This window comes from Lontra canadensis, unplaced genomic scaffold (assembly GCF_010015895.1).
Source record: "Lontra canadensis isolate GAN:19392208 unplaced genomic scaffold, GSC_riverotter_1.0 scaffold23, whole genome shotgun sequence".
NCBI lineage: Eukaryota > Metazoa > Chordata > Mammalia > Carnivora > Mustelidae > Lontra > Lontra canadensis.
The window spans coordinates 14,456,706-14,473,964 of NW_022631017.1; the positions used below are offsets into that span (position 1 = coordinate 14,456,706).

Sequence of the window (17,259 nt, forward strand, 5' to 3'; positions counted from 1 at the left end):
ATGAGTATTAGCAAACCTTGAAGAGAACTGGCTTGCAATAAAACAAGAAACTCCTTAGCTTCTTGTGATTATTATTTGATGGGTTTTCCAGTGTTACCAATCTATACAGTCAACATCCTTGGGGGAGGCTGGTAAGAAAGATGACAGGCAGGAGATACGTCCTTCCTAATACACTATTCCTACAATCCTCCCCCAATGCCATTTACTACACCAGATCCACTACATATAGTGCCAACAATCACATAATTTATAGGGTAGGTATCCTTATAAAAAGTGAAAAAAATTAAGACTGAGTGAGGCTAAAGATGACACCAATGGTAAAGGCCACCTGATCCCACAGCCCACACAGAATCTTGGAACTGCTTGCTCTCTACCACATAACACTAAATGTATTCTTCTGCCTACTTCTTGAATTAATTCTTTAATTTCTCAAGCATATCTATCTACAAAAACAGAGACGTAACCTGTCTGAAATATCATTCTCAGAACTCCATAGAGAGTTTGAGCACTACTAAGACAGCCTGATTTTGGAAATTTGCATTTTAAGTTCATAACTCAAAACGAATTTTATGTATCTATTTTTTTTTAAAATAAGTCCTTTGTTGACTCTGTCACATAAAAGTAAATCCATTTTTATACAACTATCGAGACAATTTTCTCCTGATACCTCCCCAACAACTCCCTTTGGAGGTTTACATGGGGACCTATAATGGAACAGGTTAAAACTCAATTCATTCTTTTTTTCTTCACAACCTTACCTTCTGCCTTTGGTCCCTGTCTCACCAAGTGGCACCATCATCCTCCCAACTGTGCGAGTTAGTCATCAGAGAGTCATTCTTTACTTCTCTCTCTTGCCCCCATAGCCAATGAGCTAGTGAGCTCTACTCACTTCACCTCCTTTACATCTCTTGAATCTGTCCCCTACTCCATCCTCATCAATATGATCCTGGATGAAGCTACCAATATTTCCTTCTTCTGAGTCTGCAGTGGCCAATTATCTGGCCTTCTGTACTCTGATAGCCTGTAGCTATTTACATTAAAATTAATTAAAATAAAATAAAAACAATTCAGGTCCTCAGTCATACTAGTGCTCAAAAGCTACCTGTGGCCTTTCGTGACTGTACTGGAAGTGGAAGATACAGAACATTGCCATCATCACACGGAGTTCTAATGGCAATGCCACTGCAATCTATTTCCCCATGAAAACCAATGTAACCCCTTAACATGTGAACCAGATCATCCTAATTGGAAGTCTTCAATGACAAAGACTCAAATCCTAGGTGTTTGGAGACTGGGAGGCCCTGCATGGTCTCCATCTTCCCTGTGTCACCATCAGTCCTGCTCTATTGCTTTCTACTTTTTTGCCAAATGGCTCTTCTTCGGGCCCCTCAAAACAAGCAGGGTAATTTCCACCACAGGCACCCTAAAGGCATTGTTCTCTTTGCCCAAAGTGCATGCCCTACCTCCTTTCCCCTTCACTTAGTAATTCTTCCTCATACTTCCTATCTAGGATTAAATGCTGCCTCCTCAAAGTTGCTTTCCCTGACCTCCTAATAACACATTTTTTGATAGCACATGTCTACCACACTTTGCAACTTCCTAAAATGGTGGAATTTTTTCTCTGTCTCCTCTATAAGATCATGATCCAGGAGGACAGGGACTAGACCTATTATGTTTCCTGGTCCACATCAGCCCCTGAAAGTAGCTGGCATATAGCAAGTAACTGACAAACAAAGATAAATTCTTGTAAGTCAGTCTTAATAAGGACTATTCCCAATTAATCTAGAAGGGCTATATTTTTAAGTAGTGAAAAATGAATTTTTATTATTGCAGGAAGTCCAGTTTTAATTTTAATGTAAAACTAATGTTTTACACCTGTAAGGCTGATTCTTAAAACAGCAATGTTTGAAGTGACCTTTGCAATTTCCTAAATAAATTACCACAGAAACCTCTGACATTTACAAACTAAATACACTAAGTACTATCTCATCAATAACAAGCCCTGCTGTTATAAACATGATTGCAGGAGACAAATGCAAGTGATGCATGGTAAAGCAAATCACTGTCCGGTTACTGTCAAAACAACAAGGACTAAATGAAGTAATAGGAAATGATGGCCGTGATCCAGACATGCCCTTCAGAGTTAAAGCAATGAGAACTGAAAGCTAACAGCCAGAAGCAGCTTCATTTTCTTCCCCCTTGGGTTATGATTCTATAATGGTTGGAAGAAGCAAGTTTGGGCATTTGGTGATTTTTAAAAAAGGAAAAAGGGTTACATAATAATACATTTGCTTGAATTAATTTTAGTAAATGCCAGTTAATTTTTTAAAAAGATTTTATTTATTTATTTGACAGGGAGAGAGAGAGAGAGAGAGCACAAATAGGGGGAGCACCAGGGAGAGGGAGAAGCAGGCTCCCCACTAAGCAGGGAGCCCTACGTGGGGCTTCATCCCAGGACCCTAGCTAACATAATGACCTGAGCCAAAGGCACACATTTCACCGACTGAGCCACCCAGGTGCCCAATTTCCTATACTTTTATTTCCTACCTATAAATTTTTCAGATTTGGAAAGAATGAAAATAAAAGAACACAGAGAAGAAACAAGAACAAGCCTTTTTGATAACCTAGCGTATCACTCACTATGCTTCTCCAGGTCTGGAGGACTATTTCCGTTGGCAACAGAATCCTGTGTAAATATTTAGTGGGTGTGGGAGAGAACATGCCTGATTTTATCAGCAGGAAGGGACCTCCTCCTTCTACAAAGAACATATATGGTGTTTTTATTCCCAAATATTCTAAAGGTAATGTGTACTACAATCACTCAAATATTATGCCCTTCTCTATAGAAGGCAACTCAGTTTTCTTCCCAAGAGGAATAGGTCCCATAAAAGGATTCCTAATACTTAAGAGATAAAACAAGTAGCAAAAGAACATCAAGACAAAATGGATTAAACTCTCAGTATCTTTATTTTTTATTATTTTGTATATTTCATCTGAACCTGAACTTCTCCAAGCATTCCCTCAATGACACTAGTGACACTATATGTATATTAATATTGTTATATTATTCAAAGAAGAATGGGCGCCTGGGTGGCTCAGCGGTTAAGTGTCTGCCTTCTGCTCAGGTCATGATCCCAGAGTCCCGGGATCGAGTCCCACATGGGGCTCCCTGCTCAGCGAGGAGTCTGCTTTTCCCTCTAACCCGGCTCATGCTCCCTCTCCCTCTCAACTAGATAAAATCTTAAAAAAAAAAAAAAAAAGAATGATAATTGTTCTGCCTATAGACATGGAGGCCCACATCTGGCCTCAGCAGTTGCAAGATCTCTTTATATTATCAGTGACCAGGACCTGCTGCTGCCTCTCAGCCACAACTGAGGAGCAGAGAATAAACAGAACTATTATTAAAAGCAGAGTCAGAAAGGTAGATTGGGTACAGAGTGCATGAATACTCACAAAATCCACCCACTCTTAAGTAAGTAACACTTAGTAGTGCAAGATACAGTGTGCTGGGTTAACAAATATCATTGAGACAAAGTCACTGGCCTCAAAAGTTTTGGATCCCTAAGAAGATGGGGATGTATATGAATCATTTTGAAAAAGATAATGATAGACAAATCCAAAGTGCAGGGGAGGAAGAGGGCGAGTGGAGGATGAGTGGGTGCTAACAAATTCCAACCAGGGTCTTGAAGAAGCAGGTCTCCCAGAAGAAAGGGCAACTCAGCAGAGGTAGTCAGAGCAGAGGTAAAAGAGCTGCGGAAACAGCACAAACCAAGACCTGGATACGACCAAGTGGGCCCTGATTAAAGAACGAAAAAATAAGTGTGTCTCTTTTGTGGCTGGAACACAGGATTGGGGTGGGGGGGGCAGACATGAGAGTCATCAACCCTATTTGTTTGCCATCAGGAAATTGGCCCACGAGCGATCCAAATATAACGGGCCCTTTGTACCAGGGAAAATGGCCAAATACACAATATACTGGTAACCCAGAAGGTGAAACTGGGCTGTTGCAGTATAACTGATACTTTCTGTCCCTCTTTACAGTGACGTCTAGATCCTAAATCACAAGAAGAAAACAGTTGGTCATAGAGAATTTGTTTTCAATTTTTAAAATCATTCATGAGAAGGAAAATGCTAAAAATGTCTGTCCTTTTAGAGAATCTTATCTGGTCTTTGTACTCAGAAAGCTACTCAAGTTGTATTTTATCTCAAATACTCTTAATGGTTCTCAAACTTTTAAGTCTCAGTACTCTTTACACTCTTAAAAATGAATAAATGGGGGGGGGGCGCCTGGGTGGCTCAGTGGGTTGGGCCTCTGCCTTCGGCTCAGATCATGATCTCAGCGTCCTGGGAGAGAGCCCCTCATCGAGCTCTCTGCTCAGCAGGGAGCCTGTTTCCCCCTCTCTCTCTGCCTGCCTCTCTGCCTACTTGTGATCTCTGTCTGTCAAATAAATAAATTAAATCTTAAAAACAAAAACAAACAAAAAAATGAATAAATGCCCCAAATACCTTGTTTATGTAATATCTATAAGTATTTACCATATTAGAAATGAAATTTAAAGTATTTAAATTAAATTAAAATATTTTATTAAGTTATAAGAATAATACAACCACTATGATAACATATTTTTCATAAGAACATGTTATATTTTACAACATAAAAATTAGTTAAAAGACTGATACTGATTTACATTTTTGCAAGTATTTTAAATTTCTGCTATACTGGAAGACAGCTGGATTTTTCTATCTGCTGTATATTCGATCTGTTGCCACTTGTCATTTTCGTGGAAATACATGAAGAAAATTCAGCCTCACGCAGTTATACAATTGGAAAAGAAAGCATTTTAGGAGTCTTTTCAGATAATTATGGATATTTTTGATACTAAAACAAAACTTGACAAGCAGCTAACATTTTTTAAAGGTTGGCTGTAATGTGGAATTAGAAATCACATCAAAGAATTTTTGTTCTGTTACATTAAAATCCATTGGTCTATCTTGCACTTTGAATGGATCTTTTTTCTCACCTGATTTTGTCATAGCATGTATCAGTCATTTGGAAAATACTAGTTCCCTCAATTATGCAGATCTTCCAAATGTTGACATAGTTCATTATATGATATAAAAAACCACATTGGTGAATATCACCACTAATCTCATCAGAAAAGTTTTTTTTTTTTCTTTTTTTTTCTTTAAGAGTGTGGGCAGTGGCACAAGGAGTGGGAGAGAGAGAGAATCTTAAGCAGGATTCCTGACAGGGGGTTCAATCTCAAGCCCCGGAGATCATGACCTGAGCTGAAATCAAGTCAGACGCTTAACCAACTGAGCCACTCAGGTGCCCCAGGAAAGTCTTTAAGTATTGGTTAAAGGTGTTAAGGTCACAGTGGTATATAACATTTCTTAAAATTCTAATTTTCATTTAGAAATTCAAATTCTATCATTGGTATGTCAGTTTTCTTTGAAGTGACAGGCCTGTTTTTGAGAACAAGTCTACCAAATACCCAAGTCCGAATAACCAAAGTTTCTCTTCAGTTGTCCTTTCAAGCAAAAATGGCAATCCACACAGCAGTCATGGCTGGTTCAGCTTGCGATTCAATCACACAAGTGCTTTTCTACAAGGCAGGCACTATCTTTTCTTACTCAGCAAAGCAGTGGACTCAGTGGTTGCGATTTACTAGCATCAATTCATTTTCTTCATTAAAAATATTCATAAGTGAAACTGGCATCATTTTATTTCTTCTTGTCAGTGAGGAATACAATTATTAGTTCTATCTGGCTCCTCTGCCATGGTTCCCACAGTGGCCTCAATAGTTTTACCCACCACTGCTTTTGCAATACAAGTGCAAATGTTGACACAGTAAAAAGGCAGAAAGCCTTAGTATTATTATAAAAATAGCTTTGACCTCCTGGACACACTGAATGGTCTCAGGGATGTGCCGTGATCTGCAGACCACACTTGGCTAAGTGGCAACCTTATGGTCTTATGGTCTCAAGAGCAAGGCCTTCCATAACCATTACAAACATAGGTTTTAGCACAGTTTTTATTTTACTAAATTAGTCTTTAAGAAAAGTACTTCTATAGTAACAGTGAGGCATATTCATCTAAGAATATAATTTTAAATATAAAGAAAACACTCATATTAGAATAAAATTGTAAGGCATGGCTAACATCCCCGGCACAGTGAGGCACCTCACTTAGTATTCTGTATTGGGTTTCAGTTGCTGTGTTAATCTACCACTGTTTTTCCAAATCAACTTGAGAACATTTCTTTCAACTACTCTGAATCTTCATACCACGATCAAAGGCGCTAAGGGATCTGAAATGAGGACTACTTGCATAATGCTTTCTCCTAATCTGAAGATAATTCTACTGGGAAGAAATCTTTATCTGCTGGCTTAAAATTAAGTAGAGAAAACGACCTGTTTGCTCTTTCAATTTCCTAACCTTTAAAAATTCAGGTTCCTCTCTCATCTTGGAGCCAAGAACAAAAAGAGAAAACGCTATAAAGTAGAATGATCTAGCTACTCTGTGCAAAACCCTGATGGCCAATAGTACAGAGGAACAATTTTCCCTTCTACCCGCATGACCAGATTATTACAGGCTAACATCCCCACACAACCTGACCAGATCGTCCCTTCCTGATTAATAATTTAAATGTGCTTACATGTCATCATACTCGCAGCTATGCATGAAAAACAGTCTAGTTCCCTGGTCACATTTACAGTCTCTCTTATGAGAAGCCTATTTAGTAAGGGAACCATGCTCACTTTCCCCCTTTTGGAGCATTCCCCAAGAAGACTTGTGCTTTCTTGTACTCCTTCTCTCGGTTACTAGAACAGTGCTGGGTATCATAAAGAGCTAAAACGATGCTAATCTTTTGACTTACATTGACCCCACTGTCCACTACTGGGATTCAGATAGTTAGGATAAAGGCCTTGTGGTTTTTCCAGGTTGTTCAGTACTGTTCGAATATTCATTACCTACAACAGAAAATGAGATGTTACTATGAAAATCTAAAAAACAATTTTGGTGCCATTCTTCTCTCTTTCTCTATTACATTTTTCCATGTTAGGAAAGAAGATTTATTTAAAAGAAATAGAACAAAGAGAGTCACCCCAGCTTACAAAAATAATCACAGTCAGTGAGTACAGTCCCACTGATCTGCCAGATGCCATAGAAGGAACTAGGGATCTACCAGTGGATAAATAAAATCCTTACCCTCTTGGAATTTGCAGTCTCGTGGGAGGAGACAGATAATAAGCACATAAATATGTCAGGTGGGGACAGATGCTATGAATAATGGGACAGGGTGATGTGAGGTCATGAGGCTGCACACTTAGGGAGGTCTGGAGAGCCTGATGGGAGAGGGTTTGAGTAGAAACTTAAAGAAGCAAAGGAATAATATGCAGAAAGTTGAAGGAAGAGCAATCGGGGCAGAGGTAGGTGTGAGCACAAGTGTCCTAAGCAGAGAGTAGGAGTAGGTTTGGCAAGACCACTGAGGCTGGAGGTGAGGAAGCAAAGGGAGCAATGTCAAAGAGAGAGGAGAGAGGGAGCCAGGGCCCACATCATGCAAGCCTCATGGGCCAAAATGAGGGCTTATTTTATTCCAAGCGTGATGCGAAGCCACTGAAGTTTTGTGTGATTGAGGGGGCAAGAGAGGAAGCAGTTATTCAGGTGGGTACTGCAGAATTCAGCTCAGAGATGTTGGGTCCCAGGAAAGGATGGCAGCAGAGAAAGAGGGTAGAGCCAAAGCATCTCCTGATGGGTTCGACCTAAGTTTTCCCAAAAAGAGAGGAACCAGATGACCTCAAGATCCGTGACCACTGGGTAAATTGAGGTGGCATTTATCAAGACAGTAAAGACTGCAGTAGAAACAGGTCTGGGGGCTGAGTCTGAGGCATTTCGAGTAGCAGTTGTCTCAGTGGAAATGTCAGATACAGAGTGTGGGACAGGTTGGGACTGGAGTGACAAATCTGAAGTCAGCAGCACATAAAAAGTATGTGGAGCCACGAGACTGGAAGAATGAATGCAGAGAGTGAACATAAAAAGAAGAGACCCAGGTTTGAGTGCTGAGGCTTTCTGGTATTTAGAGGTTGGCGCATTGGGGAAGATCCAACGAAGAAGGCCGAGAAGCAGCAGTCTACTGAGGAAGGAGGCAAACCCGGGTAGTATGGTAGGCCTGCAGCCCGGTGCAGTGTCTTGGAGAAGGAAGTGACTGTGTCAGCGGCTGAGGGTGAGGAAGACAAGAGCAGAGAATGATCATTGGACCTGGCAATGAGGAGCTCACTGGTCACCCAGACAGGTGCGGCGAGGAGAAAAGCCTGACTCGAAAGTCTCAAGAGCGGGGGATGCAAGAAGGGGGGGCCGGTAACAGAGACGATTCTCTCGGGGAATTTTGCTATAAAGGGGAGCTGCAAATAGGATGAATGCTAAGGGCAGAGTGGTGGGGTGAATGTAAATTTACTCAAATATCTATGGGTTTGTTTCTTGAAAATTAGAAACTGATTCAATTTGTATTATACTTTGAGTTTAAAAAGTCCTTCCCATCCAGGCTTCATATAGTCCATATAATGCTATTTTTAGATAAGGAAAAACATTCAGAGAGGTACAGGGACTTGCTTGAGTTGTAGAGAATCCAACATGTACACCCTGCTATCTGACACAGCGTCAGATGGTGCCATGGAAAGACTGTGGGTTTACGGTTTGGTCAAATGAAATGCTGCACGTAACAAAACTTCATAAAGAACTCGATTAAATTTAGCTGTTCTTTTCCACATCTAATATTACTGAATCTTCCAGAAGAGGATATTGTTTCTCACAAGTACAGCTTTGCAATGCAAGGTGTATTGGAGAATCTCACCTTTTCAGCAAAGATGGGGTTTCCTGATAAGTGGCTTAGGTGTAGAAACTCCAAATGCAGAGTTCCAAATTCTGCCAAAATACTGCTGCCTCCTGAGGCCCAGGGCCAGTTCCTTCCGATCCCACTAAAGAAGAGAAGAGATTGAACAGTTACGGGACAGGCTAATTCCAGTTTTTGCAGCTCTAAATAGTAGAGGTGAAAGAGACAGCTTTTGAATAATAGCATCTCAGCCAATGGTCTACTCTGGATATTAAAAAATATCCAGCGGGGCACCTGGGTGGCTCAGTTGGTTTAGTATCTGCCTTCAGCTCAGGTCATGATTCCAGGGTCCTGGGAGCAAGCCCCACATCAGGCTCCCTACTCAATAGGGAGCCTGCTTCTCCCTCTCCCACACCCCCTGGCTTGTGCACCCTCTCTCTCTTTGTCAAATAAATCTTAAAAAAAAAAAAAAAATCCAGCATTGTTGTCTTTGGCTACTCGTTTCAGGCTTTGACGCTTACCTACAAACTGAAAATCAGTGTTGACTTAAGTCAGAAAAAAGTTGCTATGTGCTTGGTGTTGATGAACAGACAACTATTTTGGAAGGTATAGGCTCTATATACACCCATTCCAAATAGAATATAAAACACCCTCTCACAAAGTGCCCCAAATCCCACATAAAGCCCTGCAACATTTTAATTAATTTCAGCCCGAGAGTCCATGGACTATTATAGATATTCACATTATACTTAAAAGTTTTCATTGATATAAGATAAATTTCAAAGATTCATTGATTACATACTCATTCCACCTCTCCCCAAACCTTCTCTCCACTACTAAACGTTCTTTTGTTTTCCTTCACACTATTTTCCCTATTTTCTAAGTATATTTTCCAGGGCCCTCACTTACTCCCTGACCCATTTAATCTATGTTCAAGAATTTCAACACAATTATGGAATTCAAATCTGAAAGGGGTCAAAAGGCATGAGCTTCAGAAATTATTGCCTCATGCCTCATCTTGGAGAAATGGTGTTGAAAAACAGTTCGTCCTACACATCCACACACATAAATAAACATGAAGTGACTTTTGAGACATGGTCATATTCTTGGGTATGGTTTATTTTTGGAGAGCTACTTAAAACACCAAGACTTAATGTGATAATTGGAGTAAAGAATAAAGTCAAGGATTTGACTGGTAAATTCTCTTGCAGAAAGCTGAAAACCCACATTTTGGTTTTAGTTCAGATGCACATTTATTGCACACCTACCATTTGCCAGGGACTCTGCATAGCATTGGGTTACAAAGATGATTATAATGAATAAATTACTTTTTTCTTAAAGACATTATAAGAGAATGACCTAAGCACAGATAATTCCAATTAAATATGGTAAGTGCCAAGATAAGTGTGTGAGAAATTCTCGGAGCGCCTAGGGCCAGGGCATGCAATCCTATATGGTGCGGGGGCGGGGGGGGGGCACAGAAGGCTTCTTCAAGGATGGGACTCCTGAATTGACTGCTGAAGAATGAATATGAATTAGTGAGAGAAGAATGGTGAGAGGGAGCATCTGGACACCTAGAGCACACAGAAGGGCGCGTCAGAGCTAGAAGCACCAGATACTGCTGAGTGGAGGGAAGGGAAGGTGGCTGGAGAGAAGGTTATAAGGTTCAATTGGGGCCAGGTCTTGGAGGTTTGTGGATTTCTCACTTTCTTCCCTTTCTAAGTTGGCTCCATTTGAATACTGCTCTTGGTGTCCCCTAGATTTCCTTCCCTGTTTTTTTTTTTTTTTGCTTTAGATCATTCACAACTCTGGGTAAACCCTTTCAGCTGTCTTAACTTCTGCTCAGGAATGTTTAAGAAAAGGAAAACAGTAAGGACAACTGGTATCTAAAATTCTAGGCTGGCCTCACTGTTATTCCATGTCTTTTTATTATTATTATTATTATTCCTTGTCTTTTTAGAGCAATCCTAAATTTTATCTTCCAACATAGATTTATAGTAAACAATAATAAAAAAGTAAACAGAAATAAAAGAGATCTAAAAATCATGTATTCATTTATTAAAAAAATGCCTTATATTTATTCAGTTCTGAGAATGTAAATCAGTTTTTATTTTCATGATTGGCTTAGATGAAAGGAATAGCCAGTCATCCAAATAGGATAAACAACTACTTTCAAATTTTATTAACATATGGCAAGTACACATAGTAATTGATCATTAATTTGTTGTCATATTTTTTTATTCCAACCATTCCATCACTTGACTAAAGTCAAAAAACCAAATTAAGCAAAACCAAAAATTTTGATGTTCTAGAGAAACTATTAAAATCAAAGCCACAATATCAGAATAAGAGGGAATGAGGACTTTCTCATGGAAAAGGAAGATGAGAGTGTGTTAGGAACGCAGCCCAGTTTCCAGACCTTCAAAGACTGTTTTTTTTCAGCTTAGGGTATGAGGGTGGGGTGGCACACTCAGACGAGACACTCAAGTAGTATATATGTACTAAAATAAAATTCAAATTACTTATGTATTCATGCATTTGTTCCCTACTATTAATATGGTTAATTAAGAGAAAACCAGTGATATGCTGGGAAAAGTTGAATAGGTTAAAACAATTAAGATTGGAAAAGGGATATATACATATATTAATATGTATGTGTGTGTATGTGTGTTTCCTCTTTCTCCTTGGCACACATTCATATCAGAAGGAAAACAGCACACTTTTCAATCATTGTTTAATAATATAGGAAGCAAGCACAGTAAAAGCACATGCTAACAGAAAGAAAGCTGGGTTTAGACTGCATGTATGTTTACATGAAAGAATGGTTTTGGTTACCATTTCAATCCGCGGAATTAATGTATTTTGGTAAAACTAAGATTGATAGTTGTGCTAGCTCTTAAATATAAATGAGAGCAGGGTTCCAAGAAGTCAGAGAGGGCATCGTTATATCTAGATATTTAATAAGGTCATTTGTCTTTTCTGATGCAAAACTGAATGGCTAGAGATCGGTCTTGGGGAGAGTGTGGGGCACGCCCCACAGGTCATCACAGCTAAAATACTTGTGTGGTCGGAGAAATGGCTGTCTGCTTGCATAGCAAATGTGCACTGAATCAGAACCAGTTGTGGATGTTCACAAGACTTCTAAGGTCTTTTTGTCTTCAACTTCTAAAATTCTATTGAGGAACCTATATGCTTGTATGGCTCTAATTTCTAAATATATACAGACATTGGGCATTTGACAACAAAATGATGGGTTTATGACAAAGGGAAGTGAGTGCAGAGTGAGTTCTGCTCCTTTGGTCTGGGGGTCAGGATACCCTGGGTATCCCATGTTACCAAATACTAAAGCTTTCTAGACCTCTCGGTCGAGATCAGTCTCAGGTGAGAGAGAGGGGATATTTAAAATGTCTTCAACTTCAGTTCCCTTATCACAGTATTTTAAAGGCAGTTATGGTGTTCTTTATTTTATCTTTATCTATTTTACAAACAGTAATAATATTTTAGAAAAATATTTTTAAAATAAAATAACAGTTTGTGTTCAGAAAATAAATTAGTTCCACCAGGCAAGCATAAAAGGGAAGAATATTTAAATATTCCTAATCATGTTACAATGATTGCATTTTAACCCAATGCGATGAGTCAGCATATGGAAATGTATACACAAAAAGGCAATTAACATGATTTGGGAAACTGCCAAGTGAATGGTTCAAAGAATCCTGGAGCAGAACTTCAAACTTCTGTTATTAGTCTAATTTCACTTATTTCTTTTTCCTCCAATCCCCAGTTCTTCCATTTTATATTGGAGTACTATTTAATACATATTTTTCAGTTTTTAATTTAAATTTTTGGTAGTCTACAAAGGTTATAATTCTTTGAAGATAAAACATCACAACAAAAAACTAATTTTGGCAAGTGCAACTTGAAAAGTGTCTTTAAAAAATGGAGTCATATGATTCTTTGGAAAGTGTGAAATATTATTTTGTTACTTTAGGTAGTATAACTTGAATGTAGTTTATTAGCAGTGGTAATACACATCCACATCCTACTGCACTCAAAACCAAGAAGGTATAATTATTCACTGACCTCATAGCTCTGATAAACAATGGGCATTATGCTTTTATTCTTTTCCTAGGAATGGTTAATAAAACCAGAGAAAGGAACTAACTTACTAATATTGCTATTCTATTCACGTTTGAATCCCATGGGAGAGCTGCTAACTCCTCCTAGAGCTTGTAATGAATCAAGTAGCTTGAGGTTTGTTCTGGATTGATGGTATACCTCTTCAAAACAATCTTAACTTGAGGTACCCAAAGTGATAACTTATAGTCACTGCCCAGATACAATTTGGATCATTAAAAAACACATTTGCCTACTTAGTATAATCAAATGCAACAAATAAGTAATTTACAGAACTGAAACAATTCTAAAAAATAGCCAGATGAATTTTGGAACACTGAAAAAAAATAAAATAAAAAAAAATCCTTACATTTCCTTATATTACCTTATATACCTTATACATTATACAATCCTTATATTACCAAAAAAGTTTTTTGTTTTTGTTTTTTTAGGCTTGACTCATCATTTACAAAACCAATTCTAAAGGTTTCCAAACAGTTTTAGATCCATATATACCGGGTTGATTAAGCAATAGTCTGTCTAAATTTCATTTCTATAAATGGCTTTAAATGTTTTCCTAATTGAAAGGTAGCACAAATATGACAACAATTGATGCCAAGAAAAACTCAAATAATTTTGGAATTATACTATTAAAATTTCTTCATGAAAAAAAAATTGCCAGATGAATATATAAAAAAAGCATTAAAGAGTTATATATAGTCTTTTTTTTTTTTTTTTTTTGTAAAGATTTTATTTGACAGACAGAGATCACAAGTAGGCAGAGAGACAGGCAGAGAGAGAGAGGGAAGCAGGCTCCCCGATGAGCAGAGAGCCTGACTCGGGGCTTGATCCCAGGACCCTGGGATCATGACCTGAACTGAAGGCAGAGGCTTTAACCCACTGAACCACCCAGACGCCCCAAGAGTTATATATAGTCTTGATTAGCTGTGACTTTCAATTTATTCTTCCTTGCTGCTTGCTCTTTTATGCCAAATGGGAAATGGGTCAATAAACAATTTTCTTAGGGATTCATGTCTGAATAATTTCTGATTAGCTGATCAGTAAACAAACGCCCTTTAAGTTCAAAGTCCAGAACACAGGTTACTCCTGGTGGCTATGGAGTTAACAAGTTTTGGAAGAAAAAAATTCCCCACATTCTTTATATTATGGTAAAGCTTTACTTACATATGTAAATAGAGGGGCACACAGGGACATTTAATTCAAAAGAGCAGATAATCCAATATTATTCCTTTTGGATTTTAGCACAAATTAGGAAAGAATAATTAGAAGGTTCATGAACAATTATTTCATTTAACTGTATTCCCAAAGCTAATTGATTCTGAGATTAAGCAATTTCAGCTTCACTTATTACAAATGCTTTCTTCCTGAACAGATTCACATAGTGCCGATCTCTCAAGTTTGTAGTCTAAGACTTCACTGAGAATTGGATTAATAATTCCAGGGAATGGCATTCTAGGACTAGTCAAGATTCTATTATGGCTCAACCATAGAAAGTTCCACTGGGGAGGACTACTTCTCCAAGAGCCATCCACAGGGAAATGGTGGCTAATAAAGGGCAGCCATATGATTGAATTAATTCACAATCCATGGTTTACTGTTCCTGAACAGCAGCATGTGGGTTAAATCTCTAAAGAGTTTCCATACTTAATTTTTTTTAATTTAGTTTTTTTCCAGTGTTCCAAAATTCATTGTTTATGCACCTTAACTTTTTTTCCATACTTAACTTTTTTAACCAAAGGCCAAAATAATGTTTTGAAATTAGCTACCTTGCTTTATCTTATGGGTAGTTATTTTAGACAGAATTGAAACTAAATACTTATTATTTTAGTTTATTCTGACAATACTGCTGCCCTTGTACTTGATAGTCTAGGATTGGAGAAGAAGTTGGAATTTACAAAAATATAAATGGTGAGAAGCCCTAAATCTTTAAGTAATCTGTTCCACAGGTACAAAGAAGCTAAAATTCTGTTTCCCAGCTGTCCTTTGGGTAAGATCTCCTTGTTACCCACAATCAACAGACTCCAAATAAGTTGAATGAAGTTTTTAATGCTCAATTATTGGGCAAACTGGGATACCCTATCATCAGGTTTGGGGAACACTCCAAAAATGCTAGTAGTACTGATTAGAAAGCATTGTAATGCATTTAAAATGCATGAGCATGCACATTTACTTTACTGTACTTAAAAAGAGAGAATTACATCCTACATGTTCTTTTAACATTCTTCATGGACACTTCCCATACTGAGCAATACACATCATTGTTGTTGAGTGAATAGTACCTGATTTAATGGATATATAAGTGACCCTCAAACAATACAGGGGTCAGGGGTGTGGACTTCCTATGCAGTTGGTATGCATGTATAACTTTTGACTCCTGCAAAACTTACTACTAATAGCCTACTATTGACTGGAAGCCTTATCGATAATATAAACAGTTTATAACATATTTTTTGTGTGTCATATGTATTATATACCATATTCTTATGATAAAGCAAGCTAGAGAAAAGAGAATGTTAAGAAAATCATCAGGAGGAGAAAATACATTTACAGTACTATACTGTATTTACTGGAAAAAGATCTACATATACATAGACCCATGCAGTTCAAACCCATGTTGTTCAGGGTCAACTGTATTTTAATTTATTTAAATGTATTATTGATAGACATCGAAACCAATTTATTTATTTATTTTGGTCACTGTAGACAATTTGGTGGTAGGCCTATTATTTTTTTAAAGCCAACTAATTTTCATACAAAAACATCTACATAGGTGTTAGCTGGAGGATGTTAATTTGTCGAAATTAACATTTGGTAATAATGAGGATAGATTTGGGAATGTGTATTGGAGGCATAAATGTCCACTGTTTACAGAGTTATTTCTTAACAGTGTGGATTTATTATATCTTGCCACATTTGGTACCCTCTAGAACTCTTGGGATATCTCAAATTCATCTGCTATAAATCATTCCATCAAGCCCTTAAACCTGGGGAAGGAGGAGCTATAAACAAGCATTTATATCCAGACACCTTTCTAATAAGCCTCAGGATGGAATAGGAGCGTACTATATTCCAACTGCAGAAACAGTAACTCACTAATATTAATTTGTCAGACATTTTAGACACAATTGTTTCATTACTTCCATACATATCTAAGATGTTACTTAAGATCCAAGATTACAGTGAAATTTGGCTGTTTGTTTATCTCTTTGCTTCTCATTCTATGGGTCCATGGGTCATCTATGGATCAAGATAAATGAAACCAGTATCGTTCCAGACTTTTGATTCTTCAAATTCTGTTTCTCAGTCTCTTTCTATAACCAGAATGGCCAGGATTGCTTCCTTCTAGATAATAAGATCCTTAGGGACAAAGACTCTGCTTTATACACACACAGTCTAGTCCCAAAGTCCAAGTCAGTGTGTAAATAAGGTGTTTAATACATGCTTCATTTAATAACATTAAAAAATAATGAAATGTCTATGTCATTGGCTCCTACCCCTAAATTATATCTAAATAATATTATCCTATATTTAGCATTACCACACACAAGCCGCTTTACAGCCAATTCAAGAAAAACTTCCTTTCTAGACTGATAATTAGTTTTCTATCACAAACTTGAAATACTCTGAAGTTGTGATTTCTAAGATTTGAGATATGGTAAAATGAGGAAAAGGAGAGGGTGGTAAATAATTATGAGAGCTAGATTTTATTCAGTTTAAATGACTGTATTTTATTCCAATGTATGTCCGTCCTAGTTTTGTGATGTTAAGCTTTTCCTTGTTAAATAAAATGATGATGAAAACAGGTAGGGTTTTGTTTTGGTATGCTTTTTTGATGAAATGAAAACACTGGCAATTGAAAGCTAGCCTCTCAATAATTAGGGCAATTTTATGTGGTCCATGAAACCTAAAATTCTGGGACCATTGATCTTAAGACACAGCTGAAGCTACCGAACAATTACAGTTCACTATCAATTATGACAAAACTAATGTTAGTTTTTGGTAGAAATTCTGAGGTATGAGAGGATAATATTAAGTGATTTTGCTCAACAGGTTAAACCATAAGTGCTCTGGGGGCAATGTGAGCATCAAACACTATAGTAAATACTCCAAGGTTTTTTTGTTTTTTTCTTTGTTTGTTTTTTAGATGTCAAATATTTTACTGAACTCAATAAAGGAACCAGTAAGACAAAACAATCAAAAAGCATTTGAGAAATTGTTTTTGTTTTTGTTTTTAAGTAATACTAGGAATACCCCTCTAGCCTAGTGACAACACAGAGTCATGTCCAAC

The 17,259-nt window shown here is 37.6% G+C and overlaps 1 protein-coding gene across 1 annotated transcript in view; it reads right to left on the reverse strand.

The window, feature by feature from the left end:
- The window catches only part of MAN1A1 (mannosidase alpha class 1A member 1), a 167,833-nt gene that overhangs the window by 16,513 nt on the left and 134,061 nt on the right, over positions 1-17,259 (reverse strand). The window contains exons 7-8 of the mRNA XM_032862419.1: positions 8,856-8,979; positions 6,882-6,975 (exon numbers count right to left, since the gene is read on the reverse strand). Of these exons, the coding sequence (XP_032718310.1) occupies positions 6,882-6,975; positions 8,856-8,979 (218 nt within the window). The remainder of the gene's footprint in view (positions 1-6,881; positions 6,976-8,855; positions 8,980-17,259) is intronic.